The sequence below is a fragment of the Galendromus occidentalis genome, unplaced genomic scaffold, assembly GCF_000255335.2.
Source record: "Galendromus occidentalis unplaced genomic scaffold, Mocc_1.1 scf7180000077460, whole genome shotgun sequence".
NCBI lineage: Eukaryota > Metazoa > Arthropoda > Arachnida > Mesostigmata > Phytoseiidae > Galendromus > Galendromus occidentalis.
This window is the reverse complement of record NW_003805448.1, coordinates 1077040-1096759: the sequence shown is the minus strand read 5'-3', so window position 1 is coordinate 1096759 and position 19720 is coordinate 1077040. Positions and strand designations below refer to the sequence as shown.

Here is a 19720-nt window from a genome sequence, read left to right as displayed (position 1 = left end):
TCTGGTTAGAACCGCTGGCACAAGCAAACGGGCAGGCAGGCGGGCAACCGACGAGCGACTGGAAGAAGCGCCCGAGCAAGCAGCGAGCCAACCAGCCCGCCCGCCAGCAAGCCAGCCAGCCGAGCAGCTAGTTTGCGAGCATGTCTGCCAACTAAGTAACCAGTCGCACAACCAGCAAATCATGAGGGGAGGATCAATCCCGGTGACGATGTCGCCGTCGCGCGTGATACTCGCCCAAGAGACTCCAGATTCAAAAGTAGAAGGCGCCCAGAAAACCTTGAGGAAAATTTCCATTTTCGCTTTGTTAGTTATTTCCGACGCCGGAACTTCGTCCTCGACGGAGGGAAAATCCCACGTCGGATCCGGGCATACTGCGAGCGTGGAAGATTCCAGGAATCCTCGATACCCTCGGAACACGAGAATCTCTCTCGACCACGCGGATTCCATCCGATCAGGCGAAGTAAGGAGGGCAAGACCCAGGAACACGGCGGGGTATGGCAAGTCGAGAATAAGAAAGTCCCGTTTCACGAGGGAGCGCCCGGGTTGGCCTGTCCATGGGACTCCATACTGTCGAATATTTGGCGAAATTTTCCGTCCAGCTAGTACGATATAGGATAGAAGGGTCTCGAGCGAAATTTGAACGAGCTCGCGTCCGCTGACGGCGCATCGCATGCGGGAGCCTCAATCGGCCCTCGACCCCCAGGTGGAAGCACCGTCGGCTGAGGTTGGAGTCTACCCTGCGGCCCCGGGGAAGGCGAAAGGCCCCTAAAATGGCGCCCCGAGAAGCATGCCAGCGCGAAAGAGAGATAGAAGCGGGCATGGGGCTCGGGCTCAAAATGGGGGCCATGAGGGCTCATGGACCGCAACATGGACATGATAAGCCTCAGATTCTCCGAGGCTCTCCGGCCGGGGTCGGAAGCAGTCCAGCGATTCTTTCTCGCGGAAAGAGCTCGAGTCCGTCCCAGGTTCCGCGATTGGCGCTACACCCCTTCGACGGGGGCCCAAGGCCACTTGACCTGCAGTGGTTTCGATTTGACGCAGTTGCCAGGTCTTCCTCCTGTTCCTTAGTAGGACAGTGTGGGCTGTTCGGGGTTGTGATCCGAGCACAGTTGAGAACAGAATGTGAGAATTGCACCCTTCTCTCAGGATTTCGCTGACACCTGAAATAGGTGATCGTGTGCGGGGAATGCGAAATTGAAAATCCTTTGGACATTATTCTCGAGAAATCGTAAAGACCAGTCCAGAGAGGACCTCGACTCGACATGGGGGCCGTGTGAACCGCGGGAAGATAAACGTCAGACGTCCCCGTCTCCGTCGGGAGAGTTCTTCATTCGTGGATATCTCATAGTATTCGAGTGGAACACATTCAGCCATGTCGGTGAAAGCTCAGCCTCCACCTAGAAAGGTAGTCCGTGGGGAAGACCCAACAACGATATGAGGTCCTTTTTGAAATTTCCTCGGATGCGATCCAGCATTCGCGGAGTGTACGTCAATCATAAGCATCAGGGAGCCCCTTCCTCTGCCAGACCAAATTCGAGAGGGCCCACGGTCCCTTGCTCATGGCTCGAAGTATTCGAGTGACGTTCAAGATTCCTCCGGTTGTCACCCGACCCCTTGATGATGGCGATATGTCACAGTCATACTTTGAATAATTCATCGGATAAACTCCTTCCGATGCACATCGAAAAAAATTATCCCATGATCATAAGCGATGATTCGGTCAAGTATCATTCGATCCCCGATACGTGAGTGGTCTCCGTCGCATCGTTCGCCATCCTTAGGTCGGGCGCGATCTTTTCCCTCTGTTTAAGCTGTCCCCTGGGACCGAAGGGGATAGCCTCGAGGGACGGAGTAGCGCAGCATGACGATACTTGATTCGGCGTCAACCTTTGCGTCGTAAAGGCTTCTCTGGCAACGCAGCGAAGCGGATTCCGTGTCATCCGATTATCGGTACGCGCTCGAACCAGCGGTACTCACAAGATCGCGACTCGGATCCTTGTTGAGGGGCTCCGCGCTAACTGGGTGTCAGAGACTGTAGAACAAGCTAACCGGATAAGGCCTGAACAAGTTCGGGAAGTTGCTCCCATGTCGCGAAATATCTGCTCGTCTCAGACTGTTTTCGATTCGTGAGTGACGGACGAGGCGTCTCCGGAATTTTTCTGCTGCTTTGACTCCTAATGAGTTTGAGATTCGTGCGCTGAATGGGCTCAAATATTCCGGGGAGAATTCTGCCTTCCCCACATCCGACGCAGCTCTTCGCTCAACCGAGCACATGCGCCAATCTCTTCGAATTCGCGGGAGCCGCTGTCGCTCCGGAATCGCGGATATCTGAAGTCAGACGAATGATTGTCTTCTGTGTGAGGTGGTTGCCCGAAGCTTCAAATATCCGTTCTATCTGCGAATTGGCAATGTTTTAGCTTCGTTTACTGATTCATTTAGGCTCTAGGTGGGTATCCAGATCACGAAGCCGGAATCCATATGCTAATGAGAGCGAATTTTTATCTGTGGTAAAGATCACGCAGCTTGAATCGTCTGCAACGTCTGCCCAGTATCTGGGAGAGAGCTGACATTTCAATCGATGAGAAGCGCGGAGCTGATGACGTTCTAGCTCACGGCGATGATGCTAATTATTGTGCCCCGCAATGGAAGACATTCGATGACTTCCAGTCTTGGCTTCCGACTCCTCTTTATGGAATTGAGAGAGCGTCCCCGTTGTCTTCACCCTATCTGCTCCTGAGAGCCGTATAGGTAGCCATACTTTTCTGTCCTCGCTTCTCATGAAGGGATTCCGTGCATCCTTCGAAAAGCATATAATCAATAAGGGAGCTTCTTCATCATCTTCTGTGGGGTACAAGCTCCAAATTGATCCCATTCGATGCATTTCCAGGTGAAGCTGTCGAATCATCTGAAAACTTTGCATTCGGAACAGTTGACTAAACTTCATCTGAAGCATCAACAGGACACCGAGTTGTTGGATGACATCCGGTATGTTGGACATTTAGAGGAAATTCCGAACCCTGCAAACAGAGCGACCCGTTCTGAGACGAGACTCTGACTTAGACTCTCTTCTCGGATAGGAATTTCACCAAAATAAGAGCGCAAATCGAGAAGGATTACGGAACCGCGATGGTGAAGTTGGCAACCACGTACCTCGCCAAGAAGCCTCCGCCTGGAATAGACTACAAAACTGAAGACAGGGCCGATATAAAGTGAGTTGAACGAGTGGTTCCGATTCTTCGATATAAATCAGAGGATATACGTAGACATCTCCATTCATATCTCATCCCCAAAATCTGTGGGAGCAGAGGGAAACTTTCGGAGTGACTCCGCATTCTGGGCCTCCGAGGTGGTACACAATTGGAAGCTCCCGCAATCAACTACCCTTATTATTCCCTTCACTCATCCCATGGGTAGGATGAATCCGTTGGGCTCTTTCCTTGTGTGGATCAGGACGATGGAGCTCGTGGCCCGGGAAGAGGAGTGCTTCGCGCGCGTCTCTCCCTGCTGCAGTGGCTGATATGAGATTGACGGGAAACCGTGAGCAGACTGCTCCTGGTCTAGGAGGTGCTTCCCTCGACGAGCGTCAAATAACGTTTCCAATAATCATGCGCTATCAAACAAGGCGCATGAGTGAATGGTTCGCAGATCCGTAATGAAGTCACGCGGTTTTTGTGATGCCGCGTCTTCGTCGCCGCTGTCAATCTGTGATGCAAGCCGGTGCGACCCAGAAAGAAGTCATTACAGCAGATAGCGACAATATTCGTCCAAACATTTATCATTGTTATCCTTCCGCGGATGGCGTTGTATTGTTACCAGCACATAATGCCTCGTAATAGTGATTGACTCTGGAAGCCGCTGCAGCAGCCGTGATGAGTCGACCCATGCGTCTCCATCCGAGGCCGGAGATCTGACCAGAGTATTAAAAAGAGCAAGCGATATCCGGGAGATCATAGAATTGAAATGCGATGTGGATCGTCGCTCGAGATGATCGGAGAGAATAGATTCCTCTAACCCGCATGTTTATCTCGCGGAGTGATTCTCCCCCGCTCAGAAGTGCCTCTATACAATATACACACACTTCGTGCCACACCCACAGGCAGTCCATTAGGCGAAGGCCATCGTGAACTCCTCGCTGATTCAACCTGACCGCTCAGCGCGTCCTTGAATTTTCCATGTCGGCGGGGGAATCGTGATGTTTCAAATAACGATCGGTGTGATCCCCCATCCGGAAAACTATCTCCCTCAGAGCTGAGAGGAACAACGAGCATGGGATCGGCGGAGCGAAGAATAGATCAGGCCGCAAGCAACGGAAAATTCAGTCAGATCTCAGAAGCAGTCTCAGAAACGTCGGCGTTGGAGGTCGACAAGGGAATCTCTCTGTGAACAGCCTTTTGTGCCCGAAGACCGGGGTCGGCGCGAATTCCGTGGGTTTATCGTCCACCGAGCATTCCTGCGAGAATGTGATCTGATCCTGCTCTGTGATAATGGAGCCACTTGACGCTTGCGCTGGCATCGTTCACACGCGCAATAACCCGTGCTCGCAATAAGATCACTCTTTCATGGTCGGGGATTATGATAAACTCGAATGATGCTTATATCCATCGGAGCGACACAGCCATTTCAGGCTCCTTTCTGATTTGGGAGGATCCGCGTCCTGAAATACGCGCATTCAGCGTCGGGATTTTTTCGCTCCAGATCGGTTTTTGGCGTGTGGCGTATGCTTCTTGACGAGAGCGAGAAGATTGGAAAAGCAAGGCTGGCGTCTGCGGATGTTTTCCAGAGCCGGATCTCGGAAAATGCCAAAAACACCCGACAAGCGAAGCTTCAGATAGCCAAGCGATGTTTCGACGCTCTCCGTAAATACCAAGAGGAAGTGCAACAGGTGGGTTCTCATACGATGCGGAGAATTCGGGATCAGTGAGGTAGCGTCAAGTATGGCGGCAACGATTATCTGCTCTGGTCGGATTGATCGCTCAGAAGGAATCTGACCCTAATACGGTGGAATTTCGTCCCTTCGCCATCCCGCCAGACCGTCCTGGAAGTTGACAAGACGAGGAAACTGTACTTCGAAGAAGAGCACATGGCCCATGACGCGCGAGGCAAAGCGCACGACGTCGAAGAGAAACTCAAGAAGAAGAAAGGAGGAATATTCTCATCGATATCGTCGCTGCAGAAGAAGAATGATAAGGTTGGTCGCCGCCCCTCTGTCTCGATAGAATCAGGAGGCAAGTCGGATTACGTGGAGTGCAGTAACAAGCTGTGAATGTCCTGACTGATCTCCCTTGGATTTCAGTTTTCAAGTCGGCGTGAAGCCTGTGACATACAGTCGACAAAGGCCAGAAACGATTACATACTTGCATTGGCCGCCGCCAATGCCCATCAGAAAAGATACTACGAGACTGATCTCAGAGGTGGGTGGGGTCTGGGCGTTGCCATTCACTTCTCCGAGGTTCGATATATGTTTTGCACTGCAATACGCCTTCTCCTTACCGAAATTACACGAAAAGCTCCATCTGCTCCCTAGTCCCTAACCCTCTCAAAAGGGCTAATGACCTCGATGTCTGCTCGTCGGACTGGATTATAATTCTGTGTGTCCACCGATGCAGATGTACTGGAGAACCTGGACTGCGATATTTCGGAAAAAGTTCGGGAATATCTCGTGCTCATGTCGCGCACCGAACTGTTGACCGTGGCTGCTTGCAATTCGTCTTTCGGTCGAATTCAGGAAGAAGCCTCCAAGATAACAAAGCAATATTCCATCGATCAGTATCTCGCCGATAATCCGACCCTGGGCCAGAAAATTGATTATGACTTTGATGCATGCGACGGTGATGAAATTCGTATCATTTGCACGGACCATCTAGCGGAGCACGCTCTGCAGAAAGACGCCAAACGCTGGGCGTCTGCCTACATGAAGGAGTGTCGGGTCCTCCGCGACTCCAATCGGGAGCTCAACAAGCTCATCAATAAACGAGACAAAGGAGAAAAGGTGCGAATATGCTTCTCCCTGAGAATTCCCCGCTCCGACAATTTTCAAGCTGAAGAATATCAGCGAACGTATTCCACTTCTCGGCTGAGAGATGCTCTCTTTGCAGACCGTCGAGAATGTCAGCGGCGAGAGCGAAGATATCGATTCGAAAATCGAAGAGTACAAAAACATCATTCGAAGAGCTGAGACTGGTCTCGTCAAAGCTGAGGCGCGACTCAACGCACTCCGCGCTGGACAAGGTGATTTCAATCAGCTTGGGTTTAGCTAACTTCCTTCTACACACGAGATTCCACTTACCGCTAGATGAATAACTCTCACTCTCGAGTCGTGCGTAGCAGGATATGTTCCCTGTCCATCAAGCACAAAGGAAGTTCAGCCTTCCAGTTTTGAACTCAATTGCCGATCATTTTATAGTCAACGTCGACGAATACCTCAGCTCTCTGGACATTGACTCACTCCAGATTGAAGAGCTCACCAGGAAAGGCAGCACGGCTTCGAGACGAAGTTTCGACGTAAGTCAAGCTCGCAATTCATATTCCGCGTGGGAAATTTGCACTTCGCATGAAGGAAAGCGTCCTAATCCTCCGAAGTTTTCGATAATGCTCAAGCATTGCCATCTCGATCTGAGGGCGGCTGCATAGAGTTGGGTTGTAGAGTCGGTATCAGCTCGAGATATGTAGAAGGGGAGAGAGCCAGTAGGAGGCTAATTCCAACGGATTTGGGTCGACCAAAAGTTCTTGGATCCCGATCCATCGATGCCGGGCGAGTCGACATTCTGACCTGAGCTGATTCAATACTACGAATCACTACCCATAGCTCGATATTTAACACGATCCCACGCTTAGGCAAGAGAAGCCGAGGAGCGACCCGATTCTCAATCCAGTGAGGCTGCCGAAGAAACTCGTCAAAGAGATTCTTATGACGAAGATGCTCAGGCAGACAACCGGAACAGCTCGCAGGTAGGCTATCTAGACATTGTGAGCTTCTCTGGTGCTACGTTCCTGTGCCCATATCCCGGACTTACCCGAGATTATTCGTCGGCGACAGGGTCAACCATTGCTCCGGGGAGTCAACCAGACTCCGAAGGATCTTATCCAATGACATGAGTGATTACATCGGTTCCTATCTCATAGTTGTTGAATTTGCAGAGCTACGAAGATTACCAAGAGCAAGACTACCAGCAGGAGGACTGCCAGGACTACGGACGAGAGCAAGTCGATAACTCTCTCGCGGATCCCACATCAGTGGATTGGGGGGAATCCGCAGCCCCGGTCACAGCTACTGAACAACCACTGAGCTACGGTAGGGAATCGCCCTCTGACGCACGCGTGCGTAACTATACATATCAACAATACACTGATAAACAAGGCTGATTCGACGACTTTCTCGAAGGAGAGTCAAGCGCTGATTATTCATCTGGAGCATGGAATCAGCAAGAAGAGGCCCAGGACAGCGGGGATTGGAGCTCCGCCCAATTGAGCGCCGGCTGTCGCTGTGTTGCGATTTACACGTACGAGGCCGCGAACGAAGACGAGCTCTCTTTCGTCGAGAACGAAGAGCTCGAATGCGTCCACGGTGAGCTTCATTCTGGCGAGCGTTGTCCAATATCAAGGAATTCGAATCCAGGAGCGGAAAGAGCGGCAATTCAATTCTAATGTGTTTCGGAACTCTAGAGGGCGATGGCGACGGGTGGATTCGCGCACGTAACGCCCAAGGACAGGAGGGTTACATCCCTGCGAACTACGTCCAACAATCGGAAAACCAAGGTGGATTCTCCACAGCGGGTACGTATAAGAAATCCCTCCAAGCTCCCTCCAATTCCGAGCCCTCAGAAAGTGGACAGGAAAGTCTAAGACCACGTCCGAACCGACAGGTGAATCATTCAGCGCTGTCGCGTACGACGACGCTGCGACGCCAGTGCCACCCACTTCGTTGCCCGCGTCGCTGACACCTGCAACGCATCAACAAAGTCAACAGCCGTACTGCCGAGCTCTCTACGACTATGAGTCCACATGTGAAGACGAGCTGAGCTTCTCCGAGGGAGACGTCATCAGAATCGTCAGCAAACTTGGATCCGATGGAGTTGATGACGGCTGGTGGACGGGAGAATTCAACGGCAGGGTATGTTTTCCGCTATTTCCGGCACGAGTATGCATCTACGCATTCAATTCGAGGTCATCTACGACGCATTTTTCTTACGGGCAGAAGTTGAGAGTTTGCCGTTCCCGTTCCTTGTTATGAAAAAATTCTAATTCATTCCGTCAGACGGGAACTTTCCCGTCACTGGTTGTGGAGGAGATGAAGCACACCGGGGAGCCCCAAACTCCGGTAACTCCGATGGTCCAAACCCCCGATGGGCTCCCCCCACCACCGAACTTCGAGCCTCCGAAGCCTGTCCAGACTCCGAGCGAGGAGACCGCCGAACCTCTCGGTTCCGTGGACGAAGACGCTGAAGAGGCCGGTCCCCCCTCTGGGCCTCCTCCATTGCCCCCGCCCCCAGCCCCCGTGCCGACCAGCGCTGTAAGTCACTCTCCTAGAGCTCCACCAAATATTCATGAGTCATCCTTCCCTATTCCAAAACAAATTCTCGGAGACCTCCCGAACTCATTGCGCTGGACTCCTGAATTACAAGTCCAGCCCCGACAGGTAAATATTGTGATCGACTCGCCGGACGAGCCGCCTCGAGAATTCTTCGACAGCTTCGATGAGGAAGAGCCGCAAACAACAATCGAGAGGAAACCCGCGGTGGGAAAGAGAGAGGAACAGCAAGCGGCGGAGGCTAAGGAGCATCAGAAAAAAGACGAGGACGAAAAAGAACAAGCCGAGGACGAGAAAGGCGACTATGAAAAAGCAGCTGAGGGTGACGACTCGCCCACTGAAGTTGAATCCTCTGCGCCGCCTGCATTGCCGCCAATGCCGCCTCCGCCACCTCCGATAACTCTCGACGAAGCCGAAGACGCAGCCAATGAAGACGCCGATGAGGACGGATCTTCGAGCCCGTCGCGTCCGATGCCGCCGCCACCGCCGCCGGCACCGCTGATCGACTCGCCACAAGAAGTGCCGATGGAGACGGGGGATGACGGGCATGTGCCCCCCGATTTACCTCCTCCGCCACCACCTCCCGCTCCCGACGTGGCCTCGCCCACCGAGGGGGATGTTGATCTCTGTTGAAAGTTTGTTTCTGCTTCCACCTGGAGCACGTCACCCCGTCTAATCAGGACATCGCCGTCATATTGACGCCATCATTACCTTATCATTATTCATAGCTGTTCTACTTGAAAAATCGATGCGATCACTGACTCGAATCCGACATCCTCTTTTCGAATGCGTGGAGAACAATGACCGTTCAGCGGGCTCCGGACGAGCCTGGATCGCCGACAGCGGGTGTTTTAGCCGGGACGGTCGACTATTCGCCCCCTACCTTGGATATCCTCGAGGATCCGTAAAGAGATTCCCGAGAGCTCCCGACGCTGACTATGGCGATCTTGAGAGATCATGCAGAAGGACAGCCTGATACCAATAGATGTAAGAAGTTCGGATTAGCCCGTCATGGATCAGGCGAAAGGCAATTTGAAAAACGGGAGAAGTTCATGGTTCGTTGGTCGGAGCCCAGATTTAGAAGGAGAATGTGTTGATTTACGAGACGGATTATGCTCGATGCCACCGACAAACTCGGAGGTAGACTTCCGGCTCGACTGTTGAATGAGTCTGACGCATAGAGCAAATCATAGGACTCTGCCTCCCTGTCGGGAAATTTCGTCTGGGCCGGCTTGAGGCCACTGTGTGTTAAGTATGACATTGGTTGACCAGTATGCATAGAGTATCGAATGAGCGGAGCGCATGAATGTTTTGAAGCATTGCGTCGAGGGCCGTTCTCCGGCACTTCGCTCGCGAAAATACCTTGTGGAAGATGTAAGCGGTTTTTGTTCTGTTTGGAGCTTGTTTGTTGACAGTCCACCCCTCTCATATCTCATATCCCGCGATTTCGCCGATGTCCGCATCGTCATCGTGTCCCTGTTGAGCAAAGGATCATCGATTCGACGGACAGAGAGCGGAGAATCATGCGTATGGACGAACGGGCAGATTCGTAGCGACCAGACTCGCCGAGAGATAGTCGAGTCCGACATTGTCATCATCTCGAGAGATCTTCATTGAGTAGATATGTATCAGTTTTCTGCTCGATCTGGTCTTTGATTGAAAGATTTGTTGATGGATCGATGCATCGATTGGTTGGTTGGTTGATTGATAGATTGACTGTTGTTTGATGACGTTGAGGGTACGCATTTCTTTCGTTCGACATGGCAGCCAATGCTAGACTTTTTCCTCAGGAGGAAAATCCTAGTTTCCACGAGAGATTGGAATGAGTCGGGGCAATCGAGACTCGCAACGCGTGAATCCCCCCGCATGAGGAATCTCATTTACGACGTTTCTGTAGGTCTCGGCCTCGTCTCTTTGTTTGAGTTTTTGACGTGTTCTTCATTACGATGCGATCTTCATGAAGATCTCATGTTTGTAATAGGAGTTGATGCAATTCATTCGCAGACTGAGCCTTGACCGGGTGGGTTATTCACTGATATGACGTTGAAGGCTATAAAGCAAGCGTGACGGAGAGAAAAATTGAACCCTCCGATTCGAAATCGCTGGGCGTCCCAGACCGGTGTGCAGGGCTTGGCGCTGCGGGACTCCTGTGGAACCGACCAGCGCTGAATGGAAAAAGTGCGCAATCAGTCCCTTCACGGTGAACATTAGCATTAATTCATGATGGTGGACTCATGCGCTATCCGAGTTTCTCCTACATCTTCTCGGAGCGATTATTGAGAGAGAAAGAGCTGACAAGAAAGAAAAAATACTGAGAATGAAGCAATGATGGTATACCGAAACTTAATGAACAACATCCCCGATACGTGAAGTCGCTATGTAGGAAGCGAATGGTCATTCGATACGGCAACCCTAGGCTCTACGTTGGAAGCTAGAATGGAGTTTCATCATAAGCAATAGATTGAGATGACCCACCCTGATAGTCTGCTATCATATATGATGACAATAAATAAACCCTTATGAAAAATGACTCGTTTCTCCCTAGCAGAAGCTATCGTCCCAGTCAGTCGATGTCAAGCGGCCTAGGAGTCGTGGCGTGGCCGACGGAGAAGCCGGACAGCAGCGCTTCCGCAGGCAGTGCGCTGACTGTATCCTCTGGAGTGGCGAATTCCCGCGGGAAATAACGACGAGGGAGCGCCATGAGACGAGAATCGAAATACAACCTCGCGAAAGAGAAGATAAGGCTTGGCACAGAAAAGTAAATTTCCTCTTTATGGTCCGGTCTTCCTAACATTCGACTTCATTCCTTCGGAAACCAGTAATTCGAAAATATATCGACCAGTCTCGTCGTATTCCAAAATATCCTCATTTTCTAGAGAGTTAACGATAACAGATTTCTTCCTAGCTAACCGGTATGTTTTTATATATGTACATTCTTCTACTTTCCTTGGATAATCTCTTTAAAGGGGAACAGCGAAATTTTGGGGGATGTGATCTATTGACAGTCACTCATATTGGATTGGCGAAAGGATTGGTTGGCGGTCTACTAGGTGCCCAAACAGGAGGAGGCTGTCCTAATCTTGTTTCGTCGTTCAAGAGATGGAGTGCGCTCCCTCGAGGCGGTCGCGGAGGGTGATGAGAAGGTCTCTTGAGGTCCGCCTTCCGTGGTGGAGGTTGCAGAATCGGCAAGCCCGCTCGGGTAGCGCTTCGGACCCTCGCGGGATTTACTTGGCTTGGCTCTGACGATATTCGGAGCCCATTCGTGATTTTTGTCAGGTACTCCTGCGGCTCTCCTCCGTAATCGAAATCCATGGAATAGCGTCTAGTGTTCAGAACGTTGTCGGATGCGGAATGATGGAACAGCAGAGCTGAACTACTCAAGAGTTGTGACGCGCCATTGCCGTTTTGTGTGGGTAGAACGAATCTGTCTTCGAAACCTTCCGGAGCGTAACTCTTCTGCGGTGAATCTTCGAGGCAAATAAGATCGTTCACGACAGGGACTGCCGGAGGGGGAGAAGTCGGCCTCCGAGGGGGAATGGGTCGCTCAGGAGGGGGTGGACGCTCGGGTGGACCCAACCTGATACTGGGCGAAGTATGCATCCGTTGCAAGGTCGGAGGCACACCGGAATGCCGTCGCGGGAACTTTTCGTGCGTACCTGCGCTGTTTATCTTGGTCTGAATCTCTTTGTAGGCTTTCTTGCCCTTATCTTTGACCAGATTTCCGGTTTGCTTCACTTGCTTGTATGCGGAGCGTACTGCTGAGGCGGGTTTCTGTTGGAGCCACTCCTTGTACTTGAACCTGGCAGAGAGGCGAATCGTCTATTTATTCGATGAACAATCGAGGCTGACATCATTGGGTACTTGATTCATACTCGATGAGTCGTATGCGAGACTTCTAGAACTCACTTATGAGGATTTTTCTTGAAAATGGCAGCGTCTAGTTCGAAGCGATCCATGTTGGGCTCGTTCACTCTACGCATTCTATTTTCTACAAATTCAGCGAAAATCTGCAGCTGGAGCATTCCTTCAAGAAAAGGTCGCAACGACGAGGGTTGGGACAACAAGAAACGCTCCCTGTCGAAATCCACCTGAAAAGCGAGTAATTCGTTTAGGCGCTCCGAAACCTTGCCGAATAAGGAGTCTAGAAAGCGCAATCTCGGGGGCTTGCTCGAGTCCATCAAAGCCCCATCCAGGTATCGAGTCCAATTAACTCACACTTCCGGTTTGGGGGTTGATCCAGAAGCCGGAACGATAATCGCCAATGAGTACGACGAGGATGTGCATGAATGCCTGAGCAAAATTATCACCTGCGGAAAACGGCTCGTGTAAGAACGCTTATAACAGCAGCGCTTAAGAACGGTCATTACGCTTAAGCGCGGGCAGCTCGTATCGAGTAAAATGGACATCCATGAGGTAGAATGAAGCTACGAAGACGGCCGGATGACACAAATACGGGAATCGGTGAATCCTCCACTACATAGAACTGATAGAACGACGGCTCGAGGCATCACCGCGCGTTCGATGCGCCGACGCGTTTTCGGTGGCATCAGCGAAATATTGTCGCCTTATCGTGAATAATTACTTCCCGCCACGTCCAATGCAGCAAGATATGTGAGAAGTCCCCAGTTCGGGAAAGCTCAAGGAGCCGTCACTCGTCTGATTTATGATTCCGGCGGGAGCACAACACTCCGACTTGGTCCATTACCAGTTCAGCTCAAGTTCTCTCCTCATTTGGACTATCATAAAGTGTCATTTCGTGATTCGACCGTGTCCCGGGTCTTTCACGGCCCGGGATGGATGCTCTCACAGTATACGTCCGGAGATACGATGACCCCGATTCGAATGACCACCTGGATGGCCGGCGAATCGGTCGCAAATTGGATCATATCAGATTCGATGCCAGGGGCGCACGATGACAGCAGCCTCCACGTTTCCATACCTAATTGAGCGTCAGGTATCTTCAACTTGTGTTTCAAGCTTTGTTCCAAGTCCTGAGGTAGCCGGTCATGGAACGGGTTCGTAAAAACATTCTGGTCCGCGTGATAGATGACGACATCACCCATCTCTGACTGACGGACGCGTTCCCATGTCGAAGAGGGCACACCTATAAACGAAACGGAAGCGTCACGATCAAGCAGACAGAAATATGAAAACAACGATTGGTCAGACTCGAGTCGCTGGTGCTCAACGTCATTGAACGGTCCGACTACTTCCTGACTGGCACTAGCTTCGCCTCAATCGCCAGCCCCTCTGTGCGAGAGACCTCGAGTTCACAAGGAACCGAAAATATGCATACGTTCAGCTCTCGACTGTTAGCAGATCAGCTGTGCTTGCTGTTAAGCAGCAGCTTGTTCGTCGGATGTGAATCTGCGATCGAGCCAGCTATCGAATCGCTCTAGCTGGTAATCATTGGAGCGAAGCACGAATACAGAAATCATTGCGACCGGTCGACGGACGATATTCTGTCAAGATCATCTCCCCAGCTATTCTTGCGGGAAGCCCTATCCAAAAGGACCCTATGAGAAGGAATGAGAAACTTGCACGATATATTGATAAAAGTACGTATTCCTGGTATTCAATATTGCCGATACACACCACCGAACAATCACGAGAGAACTAATAGGGGTACCAAGCAAAGACCTTTTGAGTAGCGAAACTTCGTGGAAAAAGTCGACTAACTCACCAATCAGATAAGGCATTGGTGCGTTGAGGGTGTCCACGAGTCCCAACGGAAGAACCGGTATGAAAAGGTGTTGCCACTGCATGGGATATATTAACAAATTGGCGGCTTGAACACACGAGGACAATCGATTCAAACGTCTGCGGGAGAACTGAGAGTTAGAACCTTGACGTGTACACGCCCCGCAATATCCCCGTCGAGCGCTTCGGCTAGGACGTACGGAAACGGGGTGAGGATTCTTCCCTCGGACACCCTCGCAAATTCCGAAACCCACCTGGACACAATGACAATCCTTCTTTCATGCAACATCGCAGTGAATATCTGGATCATAATATTATGATCGCAAGCGTTATAATATTCGGTAAGATTTCGATCCTCCGGGATCGAAGGTGTTGCTGTATGATCACAGGTGATACAGGACCAGGCGGACCGTCCATGATTATAGTTTATCAACTGTAATCAAAATATTCACTTTGACCTCTTCAAGTTTTCGTGCCACTTTTCGACCTTTTCCGCTAGCGGAGATTTCCGATTTTGTGTAGCGTCGATTGGTCCTGTCATCGAAAGACGATCGATATCGACGGATCGAGGAGCCACTTCAAAATTGCGGGACGGCCTGATGGAGTCGAAGTAGATGAAGAAGACGGAACAATTCTGTCGTCTCATCTCGTTAAGAGTCTTGAATGTTCCGATCCGCCCGACAAGGTGTGTTCTGAGCGCTTCTGCCGATCGGGGTTGGTGCTGCTGCCGCTGCCGAATTTAGGTCAAGACAGAAAAAAAGCAAAGAGTTCAACGCGGTTTTGCTCACCTGTCTCAACTCGCCGCCGACAGCGACGCCGAGCAAACAGTGGGGGAAATAGATCGACAAATCAACCGACTGACAGAGGGATGTTAAAGTAAGTCGAAGCTTCCAACGACAATGAGCGCGAAATGATCAGAATGTCTATGCTCCGATTCGAAAACGGATTCCCAGAAGATCTTCGCTTCCAAGCAACAAGGAGTTCGATTGGCACGAGAGTTAAGGTTACAGTCAGACTACGGGGCTGCCTCAAGAGTTAAAAGCCGCGAATCGGACCCTCGAGCGTTGCAGCGTGAAGTGGATGGCAGCTCTGACCTTGGGAGGGTTTCTAGATCAGTTGCCAGAAGGCCGCAAACTTTTTTTTATTCACTTGAGTGACTCCGACGCCTCCGGTTCGGACAAAAAAAGTGGATTGGAGTTCCACGCATTGTCGAGAAAAACTGGACCGAATGAACTTCGCTTTCGCAGACGATTGGAACTCTCGTGAGCTTGAATTCCCAGACCCGAGGAGTTTCCCATCCCGCTTCCCCCCGGATCTGGAGGAATCATCTCCCTCACACTCCACGAGACTGTAATTACTTTTGAAGGCATCTCTGGATGCGAATCAAATATGTTTTCACTGAAACCTAACTAAGTCACCACCTGGCTCATGGGACCGTCTCCCCCGCAACCATCCACCATAGAGGCCTGCAATATACTGGACGCGTAATCGGACCACCCGGGTTATCGCCCCGAGTTCCGATGGAACCGCGTGTGGTTCGAATAGACAGGTTTCACTGCATGCACACAAGCCTCACCAGTTGAAATCCCGGCTGAGGGACGGCCGCTCTGTATAGATTATCAAGAAAATCCTCCGCCAGAAAGTCTTCTCGTTTCGCAGTCAAGTCGGCGATGTGATTCAGAAGACGATAAAACGTGTCATGCCAAGGGAGGTCAGAGACTAGAACCTGGAAAGGAGGAAGTTTCGAAGTATTAGAGGGGCGATGGATGATCCGGGAGATCTCGTCGTTTGAGATCATTAATTCTGGATGAATCTTGGGTGTACGACACCGGATGTGTCGCCGGAATCGAAAAAGGAGACGATGATCGGAGCAACCATTCGAATTCCTAAGTATTGCCACCCGTAGCGCAATCGACGATCACCGCTCGCGGATCTTCCACGCAGAAGTTCTCGCGAACGGAGAAAGATGAGTCTAGGGCTATCGATGAACAAGGAAGTTTCACGGCTGTAGCTATCGTGAGGGAGTCCCCAGCCACATGATTCATGCCTTTGAGCGGGATAAGGAGGAGTTGCCCGATCTACCATTCGCAGACGGTTCGAGGTGGAGCGCGTGCTTGGGCCCGGGCTACGGACAACCAATCGACTTTCGTCTTTCCATCCAATGAGCTGCGGTCACTTCTCGGAAATCAAACCCGTGTATGGAAGGAGACAGCGCTTCGTATTCGATTCTCGTCTCACTCCCGCACAACGGTCAATGCAGATTCACGGTGTCTTTCAACCCATTAGCTCCGGGACGTTATGGCACAGATATACGGCGCTTGAGGCTCCCGTCGCCAGAGGTGAGCGGGATCAATTGGTCAAATCGGGCAGCTCCCGGGAGCATAGACGGACACGGATAGAATACTCAGCTCCGAACGACCGTTCCTCGGAAGCAACACGCTCAGAGGGAACCGACAAAAACAATTTGCTGTTGTTTACTCACCAGGCATGTAGGGGCCTGAGGCGTATGCCGCACAAAACCGAAGCTCCACTTTGAGTCGACAGCAGTGATGACAAAGGAAAAATGAGTGACCATGCCCTGACAAATTGAGGCGGCATGCTCGGCCGATACGGGAACGGCTGACTGTGCGACCTGAAAACGAATCTTTCTTGTACACATCTAATTCACTTCGTGATGCCGAAACAACGCCTATCTGGACCCGTACCAAGCGGCCAGAATATTAAATGATATCTGTACCGATAGAAAATATGTTCCCGTCGACAGAGGGATCTCAACTTGAAGTCGAGTCAGACGAGGCTAGAACGTTCGATGACACCTTGGGTTGAGTCAATGTTTGGTGTCGGCATGGAGTGGCAAACAAAAGCTGCAAACAGTTCTCCGCGGGCCACGAACGTTAACAAGGGCGTTCCAGACACAAATTCATTGACCAGTAAGACTCATCATCGGTCCTTTATTCTCACGCGACGGATACAATTCGAGGTCTGCTATCGATGAGAACCCTTCCTCCGAAACCCGATATTGCAAGGAATATCGCTAGCGAGCGATAGCTACCCGACGCGTGTCACAAGCCAGATCATGTCTCAGCATTTCCCCGTTCATGCGAGCTCCTCCGCGCGAGTGTCTTCTTCGTCCTCAAGATCTGTACAGCGAACATTCATTGTCGAGGGAAAATCCACGAAGCCGAGTTACTCATCTCGTTTCTAGAGTTTCAGGCACTTTCCGGCGGACTTGCTTTCGTAAGGGATAATGATAAGTGATAAGCTCCAAGGAAGGCGACCGCAACCGGATGATAGATCAAAGAACCGTCGCGAATCCTTGATTTGATTTCGCTTCAAAGTTCGCGGTATCTGTGAGGCTGATCTTATCACCATCATCTTATATCATCATCAATGGAAGTTACTACGCTCGTGGAAGGCGCCATTCATAACGGATATTGAGTATTCCACCGGTGAAACGTATCGGTTCCTCTTCCGATCACGAGAGCCGTAGGCTGCTCATGACTTCTTCGGAATCGGAGTTCAGGGTCGTCAGTGCTCGGGAAAGGTGCGTGACAATTTTTCTAGGATCCCATGAGCTGCGTATGCGGGTCCGACGAATCTTTCTCGTGAAAGAGCGTTTTAGCCGACGAGCGAGACCGAAAAATCCTCAAGCTTTCAGATCGCGGCTAAGGAGAAAAAATCCTCGACAAACAATCAGATATTGGGTCGGCCATTCACATCTTTTTCGTAGTTTTCGCTGAACGATTGGCTTCTTGTGCCAACGGAGTCGCCTGTCAGAAGCGTCTGACTAGCGCGCCGGGCCGGTGCAACACAGCGGTAAGTCCGCAAAATGTGCGTTGAACAAGATCAGCGAAACGCAAGAAAGCGAGACCTCCCACTACTTTTACAGACAGACGCCCCCGAACTTCCGCATCGGAAGATGGCCACAAAGTGTCGAAGTGCGATATTAGCCCGATCCTTGACAATCTCAACCCGTCCCCGCTTCGATAACGAGCCCTTCACACGCTGTCGGTGTAATCGAACTCCGTCGCGTTCGGTCGATCTCTGGCGTCCATTGCGTCACATTTCTTATTTGGGTCTGTGTTCACACGGTCCACTTCGCGAACACGAGGCATAGATGGAAGATGAAAGAATCAACGGCGGACAACGAACTGGATGGAATGACGCATGATCTCGGCGAATGGATATCTAGACGGCGTTCCTGCTTGCCGCTCATTTATCGATAGAGACAGCCCATATGGGGATCTCGAGCAGGAATAGAGAGCTCTTCCTCAATCTCGTCTACTTGATTACCGTCCAACCGGCTGCTTTGAGAGCACTTACCATTTTGAGAATCTGATGCTTGTCAAAATTTTGAGGAAAAGTCCGGAGCACCCACGGCTGCTCATTATTTTGCGTCGGCAGCGCGACCTCAGCAAAAAGACTGAACACTCTGTCGGGCTCCAACCTGAAAATCACATCCGAGATCACAATCCACCATGGTATCACTATCGATTATCCATCAGAAATTGATTCCACATCACCTCCCGACGGAGTTCACGACAAAACAGCTGACCACTAAGGGCACCGACTTGACCCCGAAAAGGGAACTTTCGAACGTTTTCGAGAATTCGAAATTCGACAAACCTTATCCTGGAGTCTTGAGGATCCCCGGCCATTCTTATTGAATGTACCCGGCTCAAGATTTGCGACGGGACACAACACTCGACGGCGGAGCCATGGGGCCTATAGATTGTGACTTGTGACGGTTTCTACTGCTCCTTGGTGGTGGTGTTGCTGCCGCTGCTGGGAACATCGAGGCGAAGGTCTGTCATAGAAGCTAGCTTGACAAGAGAGGAGGCGGATGAAGCTACCGCCGCAACCCGCAGTATACACAGTCAGAAAACGGGACTCCGGAAAATACGAGAGCGCGGCACGGTGCTCTCCGGACCTGCGGTTCTCTGGCGCGAGAGCATGCGTCCCCAAGAGGGCCCTCGATCGTACAATTGAAGGGAGAGATTTCGTGAAGTGAAAGTTGAATGAGACCGCGATTGCAGACCAGTCATCAGACGTAGATGATGGTGATGATCCCTGCCTGAGAATAACCCGTCACCCGAAACGCGCCTCGCATGTATGCAGAGCCGCTCGCCGCGCTAGCAACCGACTCTATGCATACACATTAGGAAACTTCGGTAAGATCCACCTTGAATTCCGTCAGAACTTCAAATCTAGAGCAGGAGACGCTAGGATACCTCTTGTTATTCAATGTCACACTCCGAGGCTTTCCGTCAAACTCGAACTCTGAGCGACAATGCAGAGCACTTGGTGCTCCGGAATCTGTGGGCCGGTGTCAGAAGAAAGATTTCCAAAGCTTTCGCCTCGGATAGTGGGGAAGCGGGACGACCGAGATACCCCGGCACATCCTCTACTCCTCCGCCGGTCGGTAAATTCACTGTACTCTCCCGTTCATCGACGAGATCCTGCGGATGCTCCCGCACGGGGAGAACGAGCGGA

General features: G+C 51.2%; 2 protein-coding genes across 2 annotated transcripts; one reads left to right on the top strand and one right to left on the bottom strand.

The window, feature by feature from the left end:
- The first annotated feature begins 1372 nt into the window (after positions 1 to 1372).
- On the top strand, positions 1373 to 9160 carry LOC100906505 (FCH and double SH3 domains nervous wreck). The gene is made up of 16 exons (XM_029111701.1): positions 1373 to 1405; positions 2888 to 2985; positions 3078 to 3209; positions 4696 to 4882; positions 5030 to 5188; positions 5294 to 5411; positions 5607 to 5989; positions 6096 to 6228; positions 6404 to 6501; positions 6835 to 6948; positions 7138 to 7291; positions 7382 to 7564; positions 7663 to 7759; positions 7861 to 8110; positions 8255 to 8509; positions 8636 to 9160. Exons 1-16 carry the CDS (start codon positions 1373 to 1375, stop codon positions 9158 to 9160), a joined length of 2919 nt encoding a protein of 972 aa, XP_028967534.1.
- Positions 9161 to 11536: 2376 nt separating this feature from the next.
- On the bottom strand, positions 11537 to 18950 carry LOC100906358 (DENN domain-containing protein 1B). The gene is made up of 10 exons (XM_029111700.1): positions 18854 to 18950; positions 18551 to 18674; positions 16710 to 16859; positions 15804 to 15953; positions 14482 to 14660; positions 14211 to 14347; positions 13467 to 13631; positions 12743 to 12834; positions 12434 to 12615; positions 11537 to 12326 (listed from the first exon to the last, which is right to left on the bottom strand). Exons 1-10 carry the CDS (start codon positions 18883 to 18885, stop codon positions 11537 to 11539), a joined length of 2001 nt encoding a protein of 666 aa, XP_028967533.1. The 5' UTR covers positions 18886 to 18950.
- Between the last annotated feature and the right edge of the window lie 770 nt (positions 18951 to 19720).